Here is a 25,395-nt window from a genome sequence, read left to right on the forward strand (position 1 = left end):
TGTCGTCAATCAGCTCTTGGAGTAATTATGAAGACTGACCTCTGCTCCAAGGTTTTTTCCAATCTAGCTTTTACCATGCTAGCTTTGTTATCCTTTCCACACTAACAGCTGTCAATGACTTTAAATATATGTTTCTGCTTTCTCAAAAAATCTTTTACTGTCACGGCGGTAACAATGTTTGTAAAGTAGCTCCAAATACAGAGAAGATGTTCAGCAGCCAACAGGACACCAGATCACAGCCCGACTAAATATAGTTTCAATTTAATTTTATTTATATTGTGCAAAATCACAACAACAGTCACTCAAGGCCCTTTGTATTATAGGGTAAAGGCCCTACAATAGTACAAAGAAAACCTTGGGTCAAGTCAATCCTCTATTAGCCAGCACTTGGTGACAGTGGGAAGGAAAAACTCCATTTTAACAGGAAGAGGCTCAAGGAGGTCTGCCGCAACCAGTTGGGGATAAGGGGAGGGAGTGTATAAACAAACAGAATGAAAAGAGGTGAGTTAAGTGGCAAATCAGTTGAATTAAACACCCCAGGGACATGGATAGTAAGGCACAGGTAAATTTAGTCAAAACATTACTGAGGGCAGGAAAAACACAAAGGAGGGAAGTATAAACAGAGAGACTGAGCAGCTGACTTGCAAAAAAAAAGCAGGAAGTAAAGTAAAAGAGGGATTGGAGGGAATATACAGGGTGGGCCATTTATATGGATACACCGCAATAACATGGGAATGGTTGGTGATATTAAAGTCCTGTTTGTGGCACATTAGTATATGTGAGGGGGCAAACTCCTCAAGATGGGTGGTGACCATGGTGGCCATTTAGAAGTCGGCCATCTTGGATACAACTTTTGTTTTTTCAATAGGAAGAGGGCCATGTGACACATCAAACTTATTGGTAATGTCACAAGAAAAACAATGGTGTGCTTGGTTTCAACGTAACTTTATTCTGTCATGAGTTATTTAGTAATAAATAAAGTAATAATAGTATTTCTAACCACTGATATTCCACAACTTTATCCTTTCAACAACTGCTGAAAGTTACGGGACCTAGCTTCTATCGGATATTTATATAGAGATCCTCCAGCTTCAAACTGTATTACCCTTCAAGGACCTGCAGTTCAAAAAAGCGCCCCTCCGACAGCCAAACCCATCTGTTCTCTGATCGGATTGTTAAATTTGTGATTGACATGACATTGACCAATCAGATGAAAGGAAGAAAAATAGGGTCAAAATTCGTACTTGTAACTTGCAGGGTTTTTTTTGCAAGTCCACACACAAATCTTTTTACACATACAAATCTTTTTTACACACACACAAATTCTTTTTACACATACAAATCTTTTTACACATACAAAACTGATTTACAAGTACAAAATATTTATGACCACATTTTGAGCCCATAAATATATGAGGACATTAAAAAGGAAGGGACTCAGGAATCATAAATGCAAAGGAACACCCCGCACCACATCAAGAACTCCACCGACTTCACTGACAAGGTCCAGAAACTTACCCTGGATCCAGATGAAACCATGGTGTCCTTTGATGTAGTCTCTCTCTTCACTTGCATACCCACCACGGAGGCCGTGGAGACTGTCAGAAAACGACTACAAGAAGACAGCTCCTTGGAGGACAGGACCAACTTCACACCCGATCAGATTTGCACACTGTTAGACCTCTGCCTCACCACTACATATTTCAAATACAACGAAGGCTTTTACAGACAAAAACATGGCTGTGCCATGGGCTCCCCCGTGTCACCTATTGTAGCCAACCTTTACATGGAGGAAGTGGAAAGGAAGGCTCTTGGCTCTTTCAAAGGAAGAGTACCCAGCCACTGGTACAGATATGTGGACGACACCTGGGTCAAAATCAAGACACAAGAAGTGGAATCCTTCACTGCGCACATTAACGCTGTGGATAAAAACATCAAGTTCACCAGGGAAGACACAAAGGACAACTGTTTGCCTTTCCTGGACTGCGCTGTGCACATTGAAGAGAACGGCAAACTCAACATCGAAGTTTACCGGAAGCCCACACACACGGACCAGTACCTCCTCTTTGACTCCCATCACCCTTTGGAACACAAACTTGGAGTAATTAGGACCCTACACCACCGGGCAGAACATGTTCCCTCTAAGCCTGAAGGAAAAAAGAAGGAACACACACATGTAAAGGAAGCACTCAAAACGTGCGGCTATCCTAAATGGGCGTTCTTAAAGTCAGCAAAGAGGCACAGAAAAGAAGACCAGACACCAGTGAGGGAGGATAAGAAGGACAGACGCAACAACATTGTCATCCCCTATGTAGCCGGTGTATCAGAAAAACTTAGGAGAGTTTTCTCCAAGCATGACATCCCGGTGCATTTCAGACCCAGCAACACGCTCAGACAAAAACTGGTTCACCCGAAAGACAAAACGCCAAAACACAGACTTAACAATGTGGTGTATGCTGTACAGTGCAGCGAGGAATGCCCAGACCTCTACATTGGAGAGACCAAACAGCCACTTCACAAGCGCATGGCACAACACAGAAGAGCCACCTCCACAGGACAAGACTCAGCAGTCCATCTGCATCTTAAGGATAAAGGACACTCTTTCGAGGATGCCAATGTTCACATTTTGGACAGAGAGGACAGATGGTTTGAAAGAGGAGTGAAAAAGCCATCTATGTCCACTGTGAGCGACCATCTTTGAACAGAGGCGGTGGTTTACGACACCAACTCTGCCATCTATAATCCAGTTTTGAGATCCCTTCCCAGACGCCTTAACGCCCACTCACATCCTGGGCCATCTGACCTCAGGAATTCGCATGATAAGGTGGGGCCAGGTTTCACAATGAACACACCCGAAACTCTGGCTGATTGGGACCCACACCCAGTTTCACACCTTGGCTCAGGCGATTAGAGGATCATCAGGGGGTCCTTTTGTCCCTCTGTGGGGGGATACTCCCACTAGGTTTATATCTGGGACTCTCCACCATTTGACCTTAGAACTGAAGAAGCTTCTCGGATGAGAGGTGAAACATCTTCAAGTAACTTAAAGAAGTCCAGACGCTTTTCTTTGCAAGCTCCTTTGACCAAAGGATTAAAGGATTACACCAATAAACAAGGAGCAGTACTATGACCATAACACAGTAACGATGATCAAAAATATACATTTTATTCTCTGATTCTTTCCCTCCCACAGACGACAGTTAGCTGAGTAAAAGAGATTAAAGGGATAATCCACAGATAATGTTGACAGACTCACAAATGAACACACAAAAAGGTCACAACTGAAGTAACAGGATGTGAAATCCTGAATTTTAAGTCTTTGGGATGTGGCAGTTTCCATCTATTGTCAAATTTCCTTTAAATGTCACAGGGAAGGGCTCTCATGCTTAAAGAGATCGGTGCTTATCAGCAATTTCATGTTAACCTTACACTGTGTATTGTGGGAGTGGCGCTTGACTCCTTCCCACACTGACACCTCGTACAGACGTGGCAATATCTCCACAACAGCTACTCCCACGTTATTGCACTCTCCCACACTCCTCACACAAAGTGTAATGTTGGGTCAAAGGTTCCTTTGTGTTTTCATGTTAGGAAGTGAAGAGCAATAGTTTTGACTGTAATAGACAGGAATTGAAATCGCATGATAGTGTTCTACCCTCGCCAAGCAGCACTTTGCCCAAAGAATAAGCTGCTTATCCGTGCATCTCCCCAAAGTGAAGAGTTTGACGTGTAACGGGTGAGGCGCGTGTGATGACTGTCCCAAATGAAATATTTCAGCACAGTCATGGAAACTTTGAAATCTGTATTTGCTTTATGTATCTCCTTGCGCCCTTTTCAAGTCATTGCAGAAAAGGATGCGACTGCATATTTTTGTCATCGTTCAGGAGTTCAATTCAATTCAATTCAATTCAATTCAATTTTATTTATATAGCGCCAAATCACAACAAAAGTCGCCTCAAGGCGCTTCATAGATACAGAGAAAAACCCAACAATCATATGACCCCCTATGAGCAAGCACTTTGGCGACAGTGGGAAGGAAAAACTCCCTTTTAACAGGAAGAAACCTCCGGCAGAACCAGGCTCAGGGAGGGGCGGCCATCTGCTGCGACCGTTGCGTGGACTGTTGCTTTACTCTGCATAGCCATTCCCTTTTCTTTTTTTTGTTTGCCTAAACGTATTAAGCGTGAGCCAATATGTGAACTGCCCGGTGAGATGGCAAAAGCAAACACTGTCTCTTTCTTAAGCGGGACGCTGTACCAATCCAGCCAGCACCATGACAAAGAACACGTCAGTCTTACTTGTAGAACTGAGAAAAGTCATGCTTTCTGTATTCCTGCCATCATGTGTCAAAAGTCACAATATATTCCTTCATGTTACATAAAGTATTATTAATCCACAGTTTAATTGCAGCGCTTGAACTTGAGTTGTTTAAGTGCTGGCAGGTAGTTGAATTCCTCTCTCAATCTTTCCCTTATTTACTGCCCTGAAGCTCATTCCGTCTCCCCTGACTGACTGACCTCAGTTTGCCTTTGTAGTAATAAGCTTGCGGTAAGAACAAGCTCCGACCGCAGTGGCTCCCCGGAGCTCCAGCTCAAACCACAAATGCGCAGCCAACCGCCTCCCCAACACAACCTCGCTCCGTTCGCTTCCAGAGGTGAAGGCATGGGCTGCTTTCTAGTGCTCCGTTATTTCATTTTAAATGATGTTATTAGGCCATTTAATTCCTGACTGAGTCTTTCCTGTCTGCGCTCCAAACCCTTGTCTTCACACTTGTTTTACAAGGCAGATGCTAGTGAGGTAAAACGCTGCCAGCTTCAGGCTCCGCACTCAACGCTGAGTAGAAGTGGAATGAAAGGAACCAGGATGCAGTGTTCGCTGGTCTCTCTCCCGGCAGAGCTCACCTCTGATCAATTTAAGTGTGTTTTATTTTTAGAGAAATTAAAACATTTATCGTCCTCCTTGTTTGTTTGTTTGTTTGTTTTTCCTATTCAAGCCCTGATGCAGTGACATCATCAGAGTCTTCTAAACAAAATTTATTGTTTAGTTATTGTTAGGTGCACGTGGTCTTTCAGTCAGTCAGTCTCAGGTTTTCAGGACAGTAAACAATGAAGTCTCATGGTTAATGTTGAACGATGCCACGTGGTGCGCTGACTTAAAAATAGATGTCACATGGCACCAAAAAAGCTTTACACGTAAATGCAAAGCTGACCTTTGTCAGGTACAAATGACACCAATTCTGTAGAATTGCTCACATATTCTTTCCCCCGTTCTGTCGCAGCTCACACGCCAGACAACAGTTTCCTGGGCTTTGTTGTGGAGCAGCACCTCAATGCCAGTGACATCAAGCACATCGATGACGTTAAGAGACAGAATCAGTCACTAGTCTATGGCAAGGTGGACAACTTCTGGAAGGTAACATCATCTTTAAATGCTCTTATATTAAACTTAAATTCATTTATATTGTTACTTATATGTGCCTTTATGTTTTTCTTTGCACATGTTTATGATCTACATTCACTGCTTGCAGTCACTGTGTCTATACACCTGCAGATTCCACCTTTTTAACACATACAAATGGGCACAAAGTTAGATATGTATGGTCCTCCCTGTGAAGATGACAGGGACAGACTTCACTAAGCATGCCAGAGAAGCCCAATGCACCAAGGATAACCCATTGTCAGCCCTCTGAGAGCTCTGCAGTGAAACTCTTTGAACAACCTTGGGTGAAACTTTCACAGGAAACTTAATAGCAGTCTGGTTTAGGAACTCAAATTCAGCTTATCACCTCCTTGGTGGAGGTTTTAATATGTTCAAATGCATGCTCACTCTGCAGCACAGAGACCAAGGGATTACTGTATCCTAGACAAAAATGGCTTGGAGACTTTGGGGAGATTTGAACATTGTTTGGCTCGACATGGATGGCTGGATTAGTACCCAGGCCTTGATGAGCTTTCAGCTGACACCACGTATGCTTCTGAGTGGGTTGCTCCAGATTCAACTGACTCTATAGATGTCTGAACTCGATGGGATAATAATAGATGCTACAAAGAGAACTGTCCTCGTGTAGGAGGCAGTGTGATAAAGATGTGGAGGATTAAATAATAAGCCCAACCTAACCGATTAATGATCTTACTCTGGAAATAATACTGTTCTTGTGGATTGTTCCACTTGCTTTTATCTAACTTTACTTGCTGCCTTTAAGCTCATGTAAAATATGCGTACTGGGTTTTTTTTATTCATACCTTTACTGTGTCTCGGAAAATCTGAGAGAACAGTTCTCAGCAGCTCGAACTGCGTCGGCAGACTTCAGCTTTGGAATAAAACAGAGCGCAGACAGCCTTCACTTGACAGAGAGTGACCCTGTCTGCAAGCATACACTTTGCACTGTGTGCAGAGGATATTGATGGAAAGGATTTTGTTCCTAAGAACAGCAACACGATGTGTCGTTATGCACCACAATGAAATCTGTGATTATTAATTTGAAGCTAATATTTATGGTGAAATATTAAATCAGCTAAATTAATACTTCTTGGCTATCTAACTCATGGACAAGCTGCTCTCTAGTCCCTAAATTAACTTGCAATAATCAACTAAGTGTTGCATTAGTTAAATATTACTTTAGCTGCTCTAACAAAGGCAACATAATGACCCCCAAAGTTATCATCACAAACAGATTACGCACAAAATATAACACCGCAATCCAAATAAAGTACATTAATCAGTAACTGACAATCCTCGTTTTCCACACAGTGGTGCTCTAGCAGAGCACGTTGGCCTATTCTTGCTACACAGTTGACTGGTTAGTAATGACATGTTCACGCTGTCATGTTTTCATGCAAAGAATTTGTTTGTTTGAATTCGTGCTACAGCCGGTGGTAGAATGTGACTTTGTTAGCATGCTCATTTCTGTTAAATGCATCTAGCTAACAATTTTAGCTGTTTGTATCGATGTAATTACCTGTTTGCACTTACAGTTTTAATTACACTTTGAGCTTCATCTTAGCACTGACGTTATCTGTCTATCTAGTTATTGTTATCATTATTATTATTATTCCCTGCTGGCTTGCTAAGGGTGTTAGTAGCTGACTGGCTTATTATTATGCCAACCACTGAGGTGATTCATCCTCAGAGAGGATAGTGAGAAGAAGTTAAAAAAAAAAAAAAGAGCCCTCCTAATGTAAAACATATTCAACACTTACACTTCCAAGCCACTTTATAAGTCTGTAAATCCCGAGGCGTTACAGTTTTTAATCCAGAGGTGTACTGCTGTGGTTGATGGCTTCTTCTGGTGAGTCACTACACACACAGTATTGTGCCATTCAGTCTGGCTTTAAAAGGGCAGACGGGGAAGCCCATCAGCTCCCAGCAAGGGGCATTAGCTGCTAATCAGACTCCCGAGCGCGTTCATTACCTCCTGCTTTTAATTAAAGGGCCGTTTTAGGGCTGACTGATAACGAGTTGACTGGCTTACTGCGTTTCCCTTCCTTGTTCGCTTAAACCGTGCGGTGCTGCCATCTCCTTCTATGTACTCGAGAGGTTTCATTTCAAAATGACGATCGTCTTTTTAAAGTAGAAAGTGAGACCTGCTGTAAGAAGAGGCATAATGATTTCTGGCGTTAAATTACAATTCCCAATAAGAGCTGTCTACTTTTTGTTATCATTACGATTCCTTTCTTCTGTGTTTCTCATTATTTTTACCTGTGATGTATGCTTTATGAGTTTGAGTCACATTGAAGGTAAATTCAAACTGTGAAAAACACGATTTTATTTAACTAACAGTAAAATAATTCAGACTGCAACAAAAGGACAGGGTTTGATGATAAACTGTATATAAAAGATGTACTTCTTGCACTCAGTATTTTCTACTTTTTAATTGTTTTTTTATTAAGAAATTATTTTGTTGCAGAATTAATTTGTAGTATAAAACAACTAACCCTAAGGTACTATTCGACACCATTAGTGATATTGTTGCTCCTGCTCCACATGCTGTCCCAATTTCATCAAATGAAGATTGTGAAAAATTTCTTTCTTTCTTCGTTGAAAAAGTCAGTAACGTGAGGAACAATATCTCTCCTTCTGTGTCTCTCTTGTCTGCTCCAACTCAAGCTAGGCCTGTAATTTTAGAAAGATTTTTACCTGTGTCCTTACCTGAGCTGGTCAAGTTAGTTAATTTGATGAAAGCGTCCTCCTGCTCTCTTGATATTTTACCTGGATCTTTGTTTAAAAATGTCTTTCAGTCTATTGGTCCCTGTGTGCTCACAATTATCAATACCTCACTGGTTTCTGGTCAGGTCCCTGTTTATTGTAAGAATGCTGTCATTCACCCACTGTTAAAAAAACCTAAGCTTGATGCTTCTCTTCTCAGTAGCTACAGACCGATTTCAAAATTACCGTTCATTTCTAAGATTTTAGAAAAGGTTGTGGCTAAGCAGCTTATAGCTGTTCTAGATGAATACAGCATTCTGGATGAATTTCAATCTGGCTTTCGTAGAGCTCACTCTACTGAAACTACACTTCTTAGAGTCTCCAACGACATTTTGATGAGATGTGATGCAGGAGAATGCGCCGTTCTGTTGATGCTGGACCTGACCTCCGCCTTTGATACTGTGGACCATCATATTCTGCTAGATAGGCTGAGACACTGGGTGGGTATATCAGGGGCTGCTTTGGATTGGTTTGAATCCTATTTGCATGAACGATCCTTTTCTGTGGCTACCTCTAAGTACAGTTCCTCTTCTACTTGTCTTGCCTATGGTGTGCCACAAGGCTCAGTTTTGGGGCCTTTATTGTTCTTACTGTATTTACTTCCTCTTCAACACTTATTGAGCACTTTTAAGGACATTTCGTATCACTGCTATGCAGATGATATTCAGTTATATATCTCCTTTAAGCCCCATGATGTTTCCAAGCTACAGATTTTGCATAAGTGCATAGACTCCATTAGATGTTGGATGGCTGGAAACTTTCTTCAACTAAATGAGGAGAAGACTGAAGTTCTTGTTTGTGCTATGTTATGGAAAACTTGGGTCCACTTGCTACATTTGCAAAACCGTCTATCAGGAGCCTTGGTGTTAGTATTGACTCAGCTCTGACTTTGGATGCCCATGTAAAATCTTTGGTTCGCTCCTGTTTTTATCACTTGAGAAACATTGCTAAGCTGAGTCCCATTGTATCGCGCTCCGAATTAGAAATTGTCATTCATGCATTTGTTTCATCTCGTCTGGACTATTGTAATTCTTTGTTTACTTGTTTATGTAAAGGCTCTTTGGAGCGTCTGCAAGTTGTTCAGAACGCTGCTGCAAAGCTTCTGACCAAGTCCTCCAAGTTTTCCCATGTCACACCCCTGCTGATTCAGCTGCACTGGCTCTCCGTTAAATTCAGAATCCAGTTTAAGGTTTTGACCTTGACTTTCAGGGCTCTGCATGGACAAGCACCAACATATATAAGTGAACTTTTACATCCATACATTCCCAGCAGGTCCCTGAGGTCATGTGACCAGGGCTTGCTTGCTGTCCAACACACGAGGCTGAAAACAAAAGGCGACAAAGCTTTTGGAACTGTGGCCCCCAGATTGTGGAACTCTCTCCCTTTGAGCCTGAGATCTGTGGACTCCGTGGTCGCTCATCTTTTTAAACTTGCTTTTGGTTGATTTTTATTTTTAGGTTTTAGCTTCTGTGAAGCACTTTGTGATTTTTATCTTGAGAGGTGCTATATAAATAAAGTTTTACTTACTTACTTACTTACAACCCATTATAATATACTGTTATAGATTACGTTGGCCCACTAAATCACTAGTGGAAAATGTTGCCATAGAAGCATAAGGAGTATAATGATGCTGTTAATGGAGACGGGAAGAGGAAGTGGTGAAATTCTGCTTCTCTTCTCACATCCCCTTTAACCCATGTCCACACTAGTTCAGAGCTCACACTGCCTTTAAAAAGAAAAGCTTCTTATGCGTCATCTGAACAGCAGCGCTTTGTAAATTCACGTTTATTTTATTTATTTGTTGCTCTCAGTGAGCGTAAAGCTGATCTCTAGACAAGTCTTATCAAATGTTTTTGTTTTATTGAGCCAAAAAAGCAAAGGAGCGTGAAGAAAGTGGACACTGAGGATGAAAATGTGTGGCCCAAACAGGAGCCAGCGGACTTTAGCCGAAAACAGCCTCCTGCACAGGCAGGTTTAATGTGGGGTTTGGTGGGTAATAGACTAATAATAAACAGATAAATAAACAGAGCTGCTTGAAAGTATGCAAAGGTGCACTGGTCACTTTCATCCCACAGATGTGTGATGGGAAGCAGTGTGTGGAGTAGATCGATCACAGGGACGCACGCTCTCTCTTTTATAACGTTTGTGTAGATTATTGGAATGTTATACGTACTTTTGTTTTTGTTTTGTCTTTTTTTTTTTTTTTTTTACATAATTTGAGCTATTTTCCAAAAAATCTTGCAAGATACACGTTATTAAACCTTTCATGTGGGCAAGAGCGATACCCATGTGCCATATTTGTACCTCCAAACAGGAATCTGGTGGGAACACGGGATACAGAACAAAAAAATGCAGTCTTTCTGAAAGCCCGCAGAGATTTAATTAGAAAAAAACACACATGCTGGGAGCTTACAGAGGGGGAGGTGTTCCATGTTCATTACATCCTTCTCCAGAGAGGATGTATACTCAGAGCCTGAACACTGGTGTCAGAAGCGCTTCCCTGTGTCATGAAAAATTCATGAGTGATAAGGTCTGTCTGGCTGAAATGTTGCAAATAGAAATAACTGTGAGCTCATTAAGTGCAGACAGTGACCGAGACGGTTGCAGCAAAGGTCCCTTAAAAGAAACCAATCATTATATCTCCTCATTTTCTATCTTATGTGTGCTGTTGGACATGTTGGATGTTTATATAAATAAATAAGGTCAGTTTATATACACATATACTCCTCTAAATGCTCCATTTCACACTGTATTTTTCTACTCTTGGCTCTACGTGACATTAGTAATACCAAATACAGAAGCCCCATTCACCCACTGTTCAAACCAACTCTTTACATGTTAGAAGAAATTTGTCTCAAAGAGAGGAAAGTGAGCAAAAACGAAAAAGGTGGAGATGAACTGGAAGTGTGGCACCAAGGCATATACATATACAATTATGCTCCTATTAGCTGTTTGCCAGACGACACCCCTGGGCAACAGAAATATGAAGTCTTGTGTAAAACTAAAACATGTCACAGGTTATTTGGGAGCAGTTTAGAGTCGGGGGAGCTGTGAGTGCTGCACCTAGTGTTGACCAGGATTATGAAAACTGAGGTGGAAATGAGTAGATCTCTTTAATAAAAATCTTACTCTAGCGATCGTAGCTGATCGTATGTCTGTTAATCAACATGCATGAAACGTACTCTATAAATTGCCTTCAGTACCAGGATTATCAGCATCTGTATAGCTTTATGGATTTGTTTTATAACACTTAAATGTGTTGTTTTAACACATGAGCGAACTAAACAAGTTCTTTTATATTGCATTGAGTCTTTGGCTCTGTAACAGTGATGAGTAGCAAACCTCTACTCATTAATAGTAAACTGGCTGTTTTTCATTTGGCTGTGTGTGACCTCTGAAAAGCACACAGTAGCAGGTGGCTCATCTGACCTCGAGGTCGACCACGGCTGCACGTGAAACGGCGAGGGAGGTCCTGGGGAACAAAGACATGGATGTTTAAAAATTATTTTGTTTTTATAAGAGCCAAGGTTGATTTTTGAGACCTGAAATAAGATGGCTAGACTTCCTTTGAGAGAGCTGTTTCTATAGCAACCCATAGCTGGAGGAGTAGAAATGCAGACCCAAGCAGCTGAGAGTGACCAAATGCCCCCCTTAATCTTTTTCCATTCATTCACACACACACACACACACACACACACACACACACACACACACACACACATTATACAATTGAGCTGTGTGTCGGTAGCTCCTGGCAGGTCAATGTTAAGAATGTAATGGCAATACAGTTTCACCAAGGAGCAATGAACAGGCAGTGATGATACCATTAATGCTCAGTAACTCAATATTAATTGTAACTGTAATAATAAAAGTAAAAATGATACATTTAGAAGATTTATAATATATTAAAGAGGAAGGATTCTTCTCTAACGCGTCCAGGTTTAATTAAAAACATCAATGAGTGATTATTGCTTTTACCTTGACTTACAGCAGCAGCGTGCTACAGTAGTCGGTTTTCCTATTTCACAGCATTCAGCGTGTAAGAGAGCATTTGATGAGACAGAAGGGAACATGGAGAAAGGTGAGAATGAGTGGGCTGTACAGGGAGGGAGAGCTGCAGGCCCTTGGCGGCAGATCAGAGGACATGGTGAAGAAAGACGAATCGCACCACGCTGACAGGGAGAGAGACACAAACGCACACACGGAGCTCACACAAGCAGCACAGTCAGAGCACTCTAACCCTTGTAGGCTCATAAGCAGACAGCGTTGTGATTTCCCTTCTATGATAATCCAGTTGAGTCGAACATTAAAGCTGAATATGAAGTTTGAGGGAAGAGATGGGCTGGGTTGGAAACATTTTTATTGCGGTTATTAAATTGACTTCTCCTGTCACAGATGTTTTATTAAATTAGGCTCAAGACATTTCCAGAAGGTGGGAGCTGTTATTGCTTTTCTTTGTTGATCTGCAGTGTTAAATATTCAGTTTGCCATTTGTAGTATTTTGCAACTGGAAAAGCAGGACATCCTGAAAAGAAACAATACTTAGCAGCTAAATTCATGCATTTGGTGCTGAAATGTACAAAAATTAATAAAATTTTGGTGCACATGATAAAATACTTTAACTAAGCCTGGGTCTGTATTTCGAAAAAACAAAAACTTAGAAATTAAGTTTTAAGAAATTAAGAAATCTGATAAACGTTTTTTATACTTTTTATACAGTATATATAATTATATTTTCAAATACAGATATAACAGATATAATAGACAACAGTGTTACTATTCAAATACAAGTATATGATACAGTTCATGCATGAATTAACTTTAGTACCACTGCAATGAATGAAGGCTAGACTACAATTATTTATTTTTTTATGAACAGATTTTTCCACCTCCAGCCTTCAGGCCCCATGTGTGATACTTATATACTTATATATTGCAAAGTAAAGACCCTACAATAATATAGAGAAAACCCCAACAATCAGATGACCCTCTACATTAGGCGACAGCGAGAAGGAAAGACGTCCTTTTAACAGGTAGAAACCTCCTGCAGGACGAGAGATACGGGACAAGGAAGAATACCCATTTCAGCTGGACGTCCTCTGTTGGTAGTGTAGCAAAGAGGCTAATAAAATAAAAGCCATGGGTGTGTACCTACAACGCTAGCAGAACTAACACACACACACTGTGTATACACTGTGTCTTATATTTGAGGAGCACACAGACAATTAGAACGCAGTCTTTAATAATTCTTTAATAATGTTTGTCTACCCTAGATTGAAATTTGATTTCAATCACTAAAATTGTGAAACGGTGGCAGTTGATAATTCAACCAGTGAGAAGAGTTGAAATGTCAGCTCTGTGATTTAAAGAGACAAGTGAAGCTGGCAGGGTCATTTGTCATTGTATGTCCTGGGTTTTATAAATGTAAACAGGAAACACGCATTGAATATTGACACTCTGCTTCCACAAACATTTACAGGAGAGGTGTTTAATTTAGACAGCACAAGGACAGAGCAGGAGAACACACATAAATAAATCAGTAAATTGTAGTAGCTCCATTTAGTTAACAAGGAGAAATGTATTACCCAGCACTATATCCATACTGAATGTGAGTACCTTTCTTAGCCAGGAATTAGCTTAAACTCCTCCCAGTAGCACCTATTTTGTTCCCTGCACCCTTTTGTGCTTTAAATGTATGGAAAAATGGTATTCCCCTGTGCCTTGAGCTACCATATACAAGCCTTTAATAGCACCCATTGAAGCATGTGACAGATACAGGTGTTTCTATGACAGCAGGGCAAACAAGGATATTATAGCCGCGGTTTCTCTGTTTGCTTTTTTTATGATTATGATTATTAGTCCTCCTCTACAGGACTTGAAATTCAACTCTTTGTCACACACCAGTCCAGGCTGAAACACTTGGATGATTAACGCGGAGCCTATACACACAGCTGGGGTGGCAGTCATGTAGCACCTTCTCTACTGTCTCACAATCAAAAACATGCTCCGTTTGGTGGAACCACCAGATTCCTCCAGTAGATTAGAGACTGCTCTGCCTAATGGGGCATTGCAGGGTATTGAAGTGTAATGACCTTTCCTGACTGCACCCCAAGCATCTCTGGATGCAGATTTATCACCAGCATTCCTGTGGCTATTCCTTCAGCATCTGTCAAGCTAGCTATTGAATTTTCCAGATTGTCCATGAAGGTAGCAGCGCCAAATGAGCCAACACACTGGTGATCAAGCCTTCTGATAAAAGTATTCCAGTATTTATAGTGTGCTTTAATATTTGTCACAGCAATGTATGTAAATTAGTAACTCATCAGGGGTTTGGTATGTACACTATAAGCTAAAAGTACTCACTGGTCTGCTTTCACACTCATATGAACCTGAGTGACATCATATTCTTAATCTGTAGGGTTTAATATGATGTGGGCCCCACCCTTTGCAACTGTAAAAGCTTCAATTCTTCAGGGAAGTGTGTTTATAGGAATTCTTCCAGAAGCACATTTGTGAGGTCAGGAAATGACATTGACATTGGACTCTGTGCAGGCCAGTCAAGTGCTTCCACACCAAACTCTCATCCATGTCTTTGTGGACCTTGCTTTTTGTACTGGTGCACAGTCATGTTGGAACAGGAAGCAGCCATACTCACAGAGCTGGTATGCTGAACCATTAGGAGTTCCTTTCAGTGGAACTTAGGCAGAGAGGTTGCGCAGCAGGTCATCTGCTAATCGGAAGGTTGGTGGTTCAGTTCCTGGTTGCTCCCAGTCTGCATGCCAAATATCCTTTGGGAAGATATTAACCCCAAGTTCTACAAATGTTAGATAAAAAGCACTCACTTAGAAAAAGCATAGAAAAAAGTGCTTGTGTGAATAGTACCTGGTGACTGAAGTCATTGTGCCGGCCACTACATCTGCTTTACATATCTGTGTATGTGATGTTTTATTTTGGGATGTGTGAAAGGGAATCATTGAGCCATCAGCAGATGTGATACTGAGCTGACTCTGTGTCCTCCCTGAAGTGACTCCATGGTTGATTTTTAAAACATACAGCGACAGAGATAAACTTCTCTGCAGCACCGTGTACACATCACACTTAAACTGCAGCCTTTCTCCGAGGCTCAGTATATCACTGCAGTATGTGTGTTGAATGGGTCTGAGTGTTGTGGAGGGAAATGATTTTTCCCGTCTCTCTGAAGAATGGCTGAAGTGATTTTTTTTTTTTTTTTTACTTCATTTTATTCTTTGCTTTGATTGACAAGCTTGCAGTTTTGGGGCCCCCAGAGTCTCTCAGTTGGAAATAATTTCAGATTGGGGAGGGGGCTGATCTGAGGTGCGTTTGATGTTCGATGTTGAAGGCAGTTTGATGGTCATGTAAGTCGAAGCGCATGCATCTGTCTGCATTCTGATGAGGCTCAAGCTCCCCGCGCCTCTTCAGGTTACTGCTCGACTCAACAGTCTGCTCTCTTTTCTTTAACTTGAGGCCTGAGAACAAAATCAAGTTTAGGAGGACTATATACAGTTGTGTACATGTATTTCAATGATTTTCTTTTTTAAACATGTCAGACCCCTGTATTGAGCTCAGTGTTTTACCAGTTGAAATAATCCTTCTTTTTATCCTATACCTGTCTGGAAAAAAAACAATTTAACTTCTACCTTTAAGAAAACCTCTTCTGATTGGCTACCTCTTTGTAAATAGGTTTGTAGAGATGTTGCGAGCCAAGAGTAGAAAAAACCCCTCTAAAGCCTGAGCTTTTTGGCTTACAGAGATCACTTGTATTTACACTGGCCTTATTTTTTTATCCATGTTTAATATAAGCCACTGTTCTAACTGTGCATGCGTATGAAAGGAAATAAATAAAAGAATAACAAATTCCCTTTAAACCAAAAATGTGTGTGGGTCTGCTGTTCTCCGATTCTGTGTTGCTCACGCTGTCTGCTTCCATCCCTGGACACTCATCCCTCAGCCCGACAGAAAGCAGCAGCCTCCTCTCCTGTTTCCTCTTTGAGCCAAGGTTTACAAATTCCCTCTGATTTACAAGGTCATAAAACGCACCTCCTCCTCCTCCCCCTGCTTCAATCAGCCTCGCCAGCTCAGGCAGTTATTTTATAACTCCCCGAGCACGTGCTCCTGTACAAGGCCGCCGCAATCGATGTGCTCCCTGGTTTCACGTTGCATATCGCACGCGCTCTGAAACCTACACATATACGTACAGTACGGACGGGCGCCCATCACCCTGCTCGCCCAAATGCACGCAGGCTGTCAGAGGGGGAAGACTTTGAGCCTGTTAGTGCTCTAAAGTCATAACTTCTTTGTAATTCACAGCGTGCTGACAGCTGAGATAGGATCATGAATAGAAGTTGACATAACATCATTACAGGAAAGCAAAGCCAAGGAAATCCACGATAAATCAAAAAAAATGTTGATCCACTTTGCAGTCACGCTCCTCTAGCTCGTTGTTGTTTTTGTAATGTTCTTCATGCTCTAGAAGACATCTGGATAGTAAGTACAAAGCTGAGTGTGGCCTGAAGGGCCGCAGCAGTCGTCTGTGTATTCATCCTCCGCATACAATCAGGGTTACTGGAGCAGTCCCCATTTATTAAAAAAAAAGAAGCTCACATCCTGCTGCCTTCAGACTTCTTCCTTTTATTGTGTGTGGATTTTTTTTTAGTTGCATATTTGCAAATCACTCTTACAGATGACGCAACCTGTCGCACACTTATTTTACAGCACGTATACTCACCCATGCTTCCTGGAATGGCAAACAGGGAAGTAACCGCTGGGACATCACATATCAGTTTGGTGTTTTGAAGCTGAGCATGATGTGACTGTGAAGACCAGGGACAGTGCGCGACTGTAGGCTGACAGCTTGGCGCTAACACTTTAATACTGTAGGCATGCACTACAGGATTTTTCCTGGTTTTTAACTCTAACGGGGACCATCAGCTACAAAATTTAGACAAACTGAATTGATTATGCACTTATCAAGAACCTGAGAGCCATTGCGTCACCCCCTGCTGGCCGTTAGAAACAATGCACGATTAAGGCAGTTAGCTTTGGTTTCACAGTTCATACAGACAGTTAAACCATGATTTAGTCACACAAGAGCTATCACTGTTGCACATTGACTTGCTGAACACACTGTGACACTTGGTGCATTTTTTGAGTTTTATTGTGTTTTACAGTCTTGCTGTTGTGTAAAAGTTGCAAGAGTCGTTTTTTATTATAGGGTTTGTTGGTCATAAAAAAAGACGTGACTGCCAACCGACTGCAGTAATATTCAGAGTATTGGTTTATGAACATAACATCAAAAACTGTGCTTTTAAAGTAATCCTAGCTCTTTTAGTCAGTCAGTGCACCATAAACTGATGTAAAAGTAAAAAATATGTTGCATATGTACACAATTAAAATATTGATGTGAATCACCAGACTGCATTAGACGTATTTCGGTTATTGCTTTAAATAAGGCAAACTTGTAAAATATCAGAGTTATAGACCAGCAGTTTATTTGTTCGTCTTTTTTTCCTTAGCGTCTTCTGAGCTCCTGCAGCATCGCGTTAGAGTTTCAACGCGATGTTCTGCTTTCTCTTCAGATACCTACCAGTAACCTTGATTAGTAAAGACCTTCTCACTCACTCCCTCTCACACTCACACAGGCACGCACACAAATCCTGGCTCAGCTCTCCTGAGTGAGGAGATTACAGGATAGTGATTTCACCTTCTAATTAGGACTTCATCTCTCTCTCTCTCTCTCTCTCTCACACACACACACACACACACACACACACACACACACACACACACACACACACACACACACACACACACACACACACACACAGGCTGCTTTAGTTACAGCAGGCTGGCTGGAGGCATCTGATAGCCAGGCCTCCAGGGACCCTGACGAGCAACTACCTGAAATTTAACCCCCAAAAGGAAGTACTGTGGGAGACACACACACACACACACACACACACAACAGCACGGAGCAGGAACAGATCCTGGAGGTAGAACAGATTCAAAGGCAGGCTCGTGTGTAGGATATCTGATTTATACTTTTAACAACAGTGAAGCCTTGCCTCTCTATGAGTGTTAAAGTGTGTGTGTGTGTGTGTGTGTGTGTGTGTGTGTGTGTGTGTGTGTGTGTGTGTGTGTGTGTGTGTGTGTGTGTGTGTGTGTGTGTACGCACACATACTGGTAATTGTGGCTTCACATCACGATGGAGAAGAGTGGCAGCTTTCATCTTACTGCCTCCCTGAAGGGTTCTACCTTAAGAGCGCTCAGCTGCACTGTACCTCGCTCCCACAGGGCTCAGTGCTTAGAAGGCACAGGATACAGTTAAAAACATATTTTGCACTTCAGTTCAGCATTTTATGTTCGAGTGTTGCTGGGTTATACAACAGTTATGTCCTTGTTTTTAAAAGTCAAACACCTGCTGCGGGTTTCTCTGTGGGAGAAACTTAAATATGATAGCCTAAATAAGGAATAATGTGCAGAACCATGTCAAAAGCAAGTCCAGAAAACTTTTGACTGGGAGTTTTTAAAGAGCCCATTTTTCTAATTCACATGTTGCCGTGTCTCCTGTTCATCATTAGCTAACACATGTCCTTTTGACACCTTTTGCATATCTAAATCTGCAAACTACAATCTGATGTGACTTAGTGACAGTGGGGAGGAAGAGCTTCCTTTTTAACAGGAAGAGAGCATTAACAAGGCTTAGGGATGATCTACCACGACACCTTTGTGGGCTGCATGTCCCTCTACTTGACATTAGTTTGTAGAGAGGCATGCATCTGATGTCAGCTGGTAGACTTCTATTGCTCTGAATGAACTGAGAAAATTCTGTTCAGTTTTATTAATGTAGCACTGAATCACAGCAACAGTATGCTTTACACTGAAAGGTAAAGAGCCTGCAGTAGTCCAGAGAAAACCCTAACAATCAGACAACCCCCCACCCCCAAACAAGCACTTTGCGTCACTGGGAATGAAAAACTCCCTTTTAACATGAAGAGGCTCTGAAGAGAGGCAGAGATGAATAATAACTGATTAAATGCAAAGTAATGTATGAACACAGAGAGTGAAAACCACTTTGAATGCTGTTTATTGTGAGGCGGCACTGCTTCCTGTCATATCCGTCCTCTCTTCAAACCTGTGTGAAATACCTCCAAACCGCAAACTCTTTATGCTGTCGGTTTGATTCAAAATAACAGGTGTGAAATGTCGCCAACCAAACAGTTTAACCTCGTTCCAGTGTGGAGAATCTGCAGTTCAGGCCAGCTTTAACATCTGCAAGTATGGCTGCAAGTTGCTTAACTAATTACCGAAAAAGGAGCTGACATATCTCAACTTGCAGTGCCTAGTATTTGTCTCAAGTTTAAAACAAAAATGGTCCTACATTTACCACAATGCAATTGGATAGCTGTAGCTGTTTGTCTTTAAAACTCCTTTCCCCCATTGTAAAATTGCTAAAAAGAAAAAAAAAAAGTAACAACACTGGCAAAAACACAGGGAAACTATGTGTTTGTTATCAGTAGACGCCCCTTTAAATTAGATTAGATTGTTTTTCTATCCATGTTTCACATTTGACCTGATAATCAGTTTGTCAGCATTCCTGTGCAGTAGAAACAGGCCAGGCATGACTTTAAGTGTAAAAGTAGCAGGATTACTTGGTTTTGGGTCTTCTTCTTTAGGAACATAACAGATCAGGTAGACTTTACTAACAACAGATACTGTGTGCACTGATGCTCCTTTTACAGTGCTATTTTTAGCTGAGCCCACCACTCAAGCCAGATGGTCTGTCGAGTAGCCTGAACAAAAGTTCACCAGGACACGAAATGAAATACTGATACTGATCCCCTCAAACAGAAATTGCTATTCGAAGGGCTTCATAGCAGGAGATTTTGTTTCTAAATTATACCAGTTTAACCTAAAAAGGTTGATGTTTGAATGCTGCTTTGAACCTAATTCAAATTAATCTGCTTCATTTCCTCCCCATTTGTTTTTTAGGACAAGAAGAAGTACCTGGACATCATTCACAGCTACATGGAGGTTCACGGCACAGTACACGGCACCAGCACCGTGCACCTCCCGGGCTACGTTAAGAACCACGGCATCCTTAGCGGCCGAGACCTTCAGTTCCTCCTGAGAGAAACGAAGGTGAGAGATCCTCACTTTAAATCGTCTAACATGGAAAAATGAGCCTTGAGGTAGGGCTGGGCTATATCATACCGTTCACGGTAATACCGGTGTAATTTTGGGCAACGATAGGAAAATGAAATATCGCGATAGAATATGGGTAAAACGCGCATGCGCAGTGCCTATGTTTACATACACATGGCGACGCAGAATGACAAGAGCGAAAGCGGATCGTTGAATGAAACGGATGAACCAGAATTGGTTTGTAAAAATGCTGCAACTTCAGTGGTGTGGAACTGGTTTGGCTTTCGTCCGTCAGATACACAAAGAAACACTATTTTTGGTAGCGCATGCTAGCGGGCCGTCGTTATTACCGTGTTGTTTGGAAAATACGGCACACTTAAAATCAATCCTTTGATTTTTCTGAAAATCGACAGTGCCCCTTATAATCCCGTGTGCCTTATGTATGAATTCTGGTTGTGTTTACTGACCTCGAAACGATTTTATGTCGTACACGGCGCTGGAAAATCTGTCACATGTTTTAGTAGGACTTTGCTAAGCTACGAACCCGCACCGCTTAATGGATTGTCGGAGCATTACGGCTATCGTAGGCAGGCGCCTCGCGGAGTGATACGTACTGTGCTTCAACATAATATTACCGTATTGTGTGTGTATAACCTCTTTTTAAGTTTTGTGGATATTAAACATGGTTATGCTGAGGCTATGTCGGCCAATTTCCACTGGAAATGCCTTTTGGTTAAACTGTCAGCAAGGAATTTGCACTGTTACATTTTTATATAACTTTAATGCACATAAAAAACAGTTGCTTGTTTAAGTGAAAATACATTGATGGGGTTTTTTGCACTAATAAAGTTGTGGAGTTGTTAAGCATTTTGTCTAGTGTCAATTATATCGTCAGTTATATCGTTATCGCAAATTTTCAAATGTATATCGTGATAAATATTTTTGGTCATATCGCCCTGCTCTACCTTGAGGGAAATAAAAGTACATGGCTGCAGTTCTTACTAGGTGGCTGTAAAAGCCACAGATCAACTCCCACACTTTGCCACACTGACATTTTTTTAAATAATGAAGAAATTGTAGCGAGGCTTACCTGCAGTATATCGAAGAAACGCTGTATCTTTTTTAACTAACCCTGGACTTTTTGATGCACCGTGACTACAAAATCACCTTGAATGTTTTTCTTCTTGCTTTATATTTAGTCTGCTTGTCAAGAGAAATTGAAAAAAGAAATATTGAAGCACATATCAGTGCTACAAAAATAAGTCTACAGGCAAGTTGGAGTAAATATTTGATTCTTCTGAGACTTATTGGAGGTTTGGGTGGAAAAAATGTCTTTATGTGAATAGAGGTCTTCTTCTGAAAGAGCCTTGAGCCAAGTGGCTGTGCTTTCTCTGAGCTTGGCCGTTCACAGAGGTACTTCCCCATTCAGGTCATGACTTGTCCCTTCCTCTCACTACTCAAACCACTCGCACTGACAAAGACAACTACATGGCAATGTGTTGTGTAGAGCAGCGGTCCCCAACCTTTTTTGCGCCACGGACCGGTTCATGCCCGACAATATTTTCACGGACCGGCCTTTAAGGTGTCGCGGATAAATACAACAAAATAAAACTAGTACCGGTACCGAAAAAAAGAAAATTTATTCATAACACACGTGAAAAGACCCAGGAAAACCGAGTTAACGATAAAAACGATAACAAAATAACACTGAAAACCGATAAAAACCCTGAAAACTATACATTTCACACCTGAGCCTCAACTCTCGCGGCCCGGTACCAAACGACTCACGGACCGGTACCGGTCCGAGGCCCGGGGGTTGGGGACCGCTGGTGTAGAGCAAGCTCTTCAGAGGCAGTGACGTATGAGAGGCAGGTTTCTAGGTTTTTACGAATGTATGCAAGGCTGCTAAACATACAACACTTTGTTTTACACCTATTAAAACAAACACTTGTAGGTAAAAATAATAAATAATTCCCAGAAGCTGCAGTCCCCTCTTGTTGTAAAAGCAATTGCTTTATATCTATAGTTAGCTGTCCGCTTTAGTTCTATCAAGGCTTAAAGTTAAACATTATTAGAGTTATTGCAGCTTTGTGCAGGTTCGTCTTTGATATACAATCTAGGTTTTAAACTAGACAGTTTTACCACCGGATTGATTTATCTTGGGACACATTCATTACACAAACATACCTGTTGCCCTAGAAGTCTGCTAAAGGTCAGGACACTGCTTCTCACTTGAGCCTAAACCCTGATAGTGTCCATAACTGCCACACAGAACAGAAACACAAGGAGAAGAAGCAGAAATCGATTTCCTGTGAGGTCTGCCATGACCTGTCATGGTTTTGCTAAGACTGCACGGTCATGTGGGGACGTGTTCTGAACGGTCTGTGGACCCACTTTGAAAACGTATCCAAAAAATTCCCACCGAGCTGCAAACTTCTAAAGAGCTACAGAATGAAAATGACAAGATCCTCAGATAGCTGACAGCAACATCCGCTGGAGGTGCAAACTGGCACTAATTCAGCTAAGAATCTCTCTGGCTTCAGTCTTCATCCCTTTCAGGAAAAAATGAGGTGAGGGGAGGCTTCGATTTTCTTTAGCCTCTGAAACTAGATACTTTCCTGTCAGGCAAGGGAGGGACATCAGAGCGAGACAGCCACAGCTCACGATACAGTCAGTTATAGAAAAAAAGATGGATATATATCTAAACCTCTTTGTCCTTAGCAGAGCTGCAGAGTCGCTTTAGCCATAAAACATTAGTGATTCTGTCCTGAGCACCTGAAACCAAGGATCCAGTGATGTTCGAGGCACCGAGGCACAGAAAGACAAAGATGCATTCTGCAGTGGAGCGGATCATTAAAGACTGAAGGCAAACAACGCTCCACCAACAGTGCAGTGAATTATGATTTGCTGGAGCGAGAGCTTTATTAGCAAAGTCTGGCAGGTAAACACACAACAGAACCGGGATATAATATAAACCTCCATATCTTCTCATTACATGCGTTCCTGGCTGGAAACCCATCGGGGAACGGCCAATTAAATCGCACAAAACCAGACATTTCTCCGGCATTCTTGTTTAAGAGTTTACAAGCAAAACAAGGGGCGTTGTAGGCACTCGTCCTTTCGTGGCTTAAACAACACGTTTACTGTTACCTGCGAGCAGACTGCCTCAGCTAATTGGCCTCGTGAGGTTTAGCTTTAAAAGCGCTCCCGCGTTGAGGCGCTTTTGCGAATACGTTGCCTTGTGACATTTGAAGGAAGGGGGGAGGTTGTTCAAGCTCCAAATTCCCTGAAATAAACTGTGACGTGCTGCGCTCTATCAGGTGAATAGCGTGGATGATCAAACCGCTGACATGCAGCAAAACGTTGCTGCGTCATGTTGCAGACTGACAGAGTCAGAGGTTTTTGATGTTTTTCTCTCTGCCTTCTCACATCCGTCTCACAGGCCTGTCTAACTCAACCTGTTAGATTCTCTTGCTTCTGTTTTTCCACCTTCTGCACACACCGTGCTTTCAACAACCAATTTATGCTACTGTATGCAGCGTGTGCAAAATAAGAAATGGTGTTAGTATGGTAATGGTGTTTGTCTTGCTCCACCGTTAATGCCGCTGTAATCAGCATAAAGGGAAAACTCAAACATCCCATGGCAGGTGCTGGGATTAGAAATATCATGAACAAACAGCCTAATTAACTCGCTGGGTCATTACACTCAGAAGCCACCGTGTTTTTAAGCCCTGCGTGGCAACGGCAGAAATCTGATGTTGTTCCAGCACGTTTTGCATGACGACTTTCACTCCAGATACCTCGTTAGCTTAAATTTACATGCTAGTCAAAGGTGCAGATAGCAGCTTCTTCTCCTTTGTATATGATCTTGATCTGGCGCTGAGTTCTGCAAGTTACTAAGAGATTGTGGAAGTTGTAGCACCTGTGAGTGTTCAGGTCTTTTGGCTAATAGCTGCTTACTGTTCCAGGGAAAGACAGTCGAAATAATCAGAAATGCAAAACACCTGCTGCTACTGTGGCTAAGAACTAAGACGCTATTGTTGCATGAGATAATGTTGGAAAGTTCAGGTGATGTCTGACATTTAACAGACACCGTAATGTAAAGAAGAACACATTAAATATCATTTATAGAGCACTTTGGTTTCCACGGACAAATTTCACCTCTTGTATTTTTCTGAGTTTGTTTTTTATGCAAATTAACCGATCTGACCAATCAGACCACCAACAATACTGAATATACAATGAATATACAGTGATATAAAGATGGTAGAATAATACTGTTTCACCTCAGACACACAGCTAGACGCAGCTTCGAGTCGAATAACTGACCCAATCTCTCTGAATTGATCACCTCGGATGTGATCCCTACTCTGCCAGCAAGAGTTGAAACTGCCCCACAGATGAATATCCTGAAATCCGTACGAAAGCGTGCGAGACAGCATCAACTCCTGGATCAAACTATGAAATTCTCCCTACTGTTGCCATCTCCTGAGGATCGGATTAGTGTTTAGAAGCATCAGGACCAGCTCACCATCGCTTGAAGTTGGCTCCAGTTTAATCATAGTGCATTTTTGGGTGGATTTTGGCAAAACTTTAGCAAAATCGCAACTGTTTCGATGTTATACGATCATCAAAAATCTTCAATGTGCACAGTGCATAAAGGTGTTAGTCGAAAGCTCAGGCTGATCTAAAGTGTCTGTTAGTCTCCATTTCATTCACTATGTTTCTGTGTGATGTCAAAGAGAGCAGATACTTTAATTCCTGACTAAATTCCAAGAGTAGAACATTTATTTGACTGGAAATGATCATAAGAGTTTAACTTTTAGTGTGTGAGCGCGTCACATTTATTAGTAAAAAAAAATCCCCTCCCTCCGCCCTCAAACCACATCTGCAAGGTGATACATGATATTTTCATATCTATATAACTTCTTATATGCACAGTCTCACTTTCACTCACCCGTTCAAACTGTTTTTCTGATCATTTTGTCAAGGCTTGCAAAAAACCCTGAGGGCGTTTATGCTTCTTCT

The 25,395-nt window shown here is 41.6% G+C and overlaps 1 protein-coding gene across 2 annotated transcripts in view; it reads left to right on the forward strand.

The window, feature by feature from the left end:
• Positions 1-25,395, forward strand: part of mgat5 (alpha-1,6-mannosylglycoprotein 6-beta-N-acetylglucosaminyltransferase) — a 111,701-nt gene that overhangs the window by 72,791 nt on the left and 13,515 nt on the right. For both annotated transcript variants that reach the window (XM_084921602.1, XM_084921603.1), the window contains exons 11-12: positions 5,279-5,412; positions 20,215-20,364. In XM_084921602.1, coding sequence (XP_084777728.1) covers positions 5,279-5,412; positions 20,215-20,364 — 284 coding nt within the window. The remainder of the gene's footprint in view (positions 1-5,278; positions 5,413-20,214; positions 20,365-25,395) is intronic.

The sequence above is a fragment of the Perissodus microlepis genome, chromosome 23 (assembly GCF_051167445.1).
Source record: "Perissodus microlepis isolate ML-2025 ecotype Zambia chromosome 23, ASM5116744v1, whole genome shotgun sequence".
NCBI lineage: Eukaryota > Metazoa > Chordata > Actinopteri > Cichliformes > Cichlidae > Perissodus > Perissodus microlepis.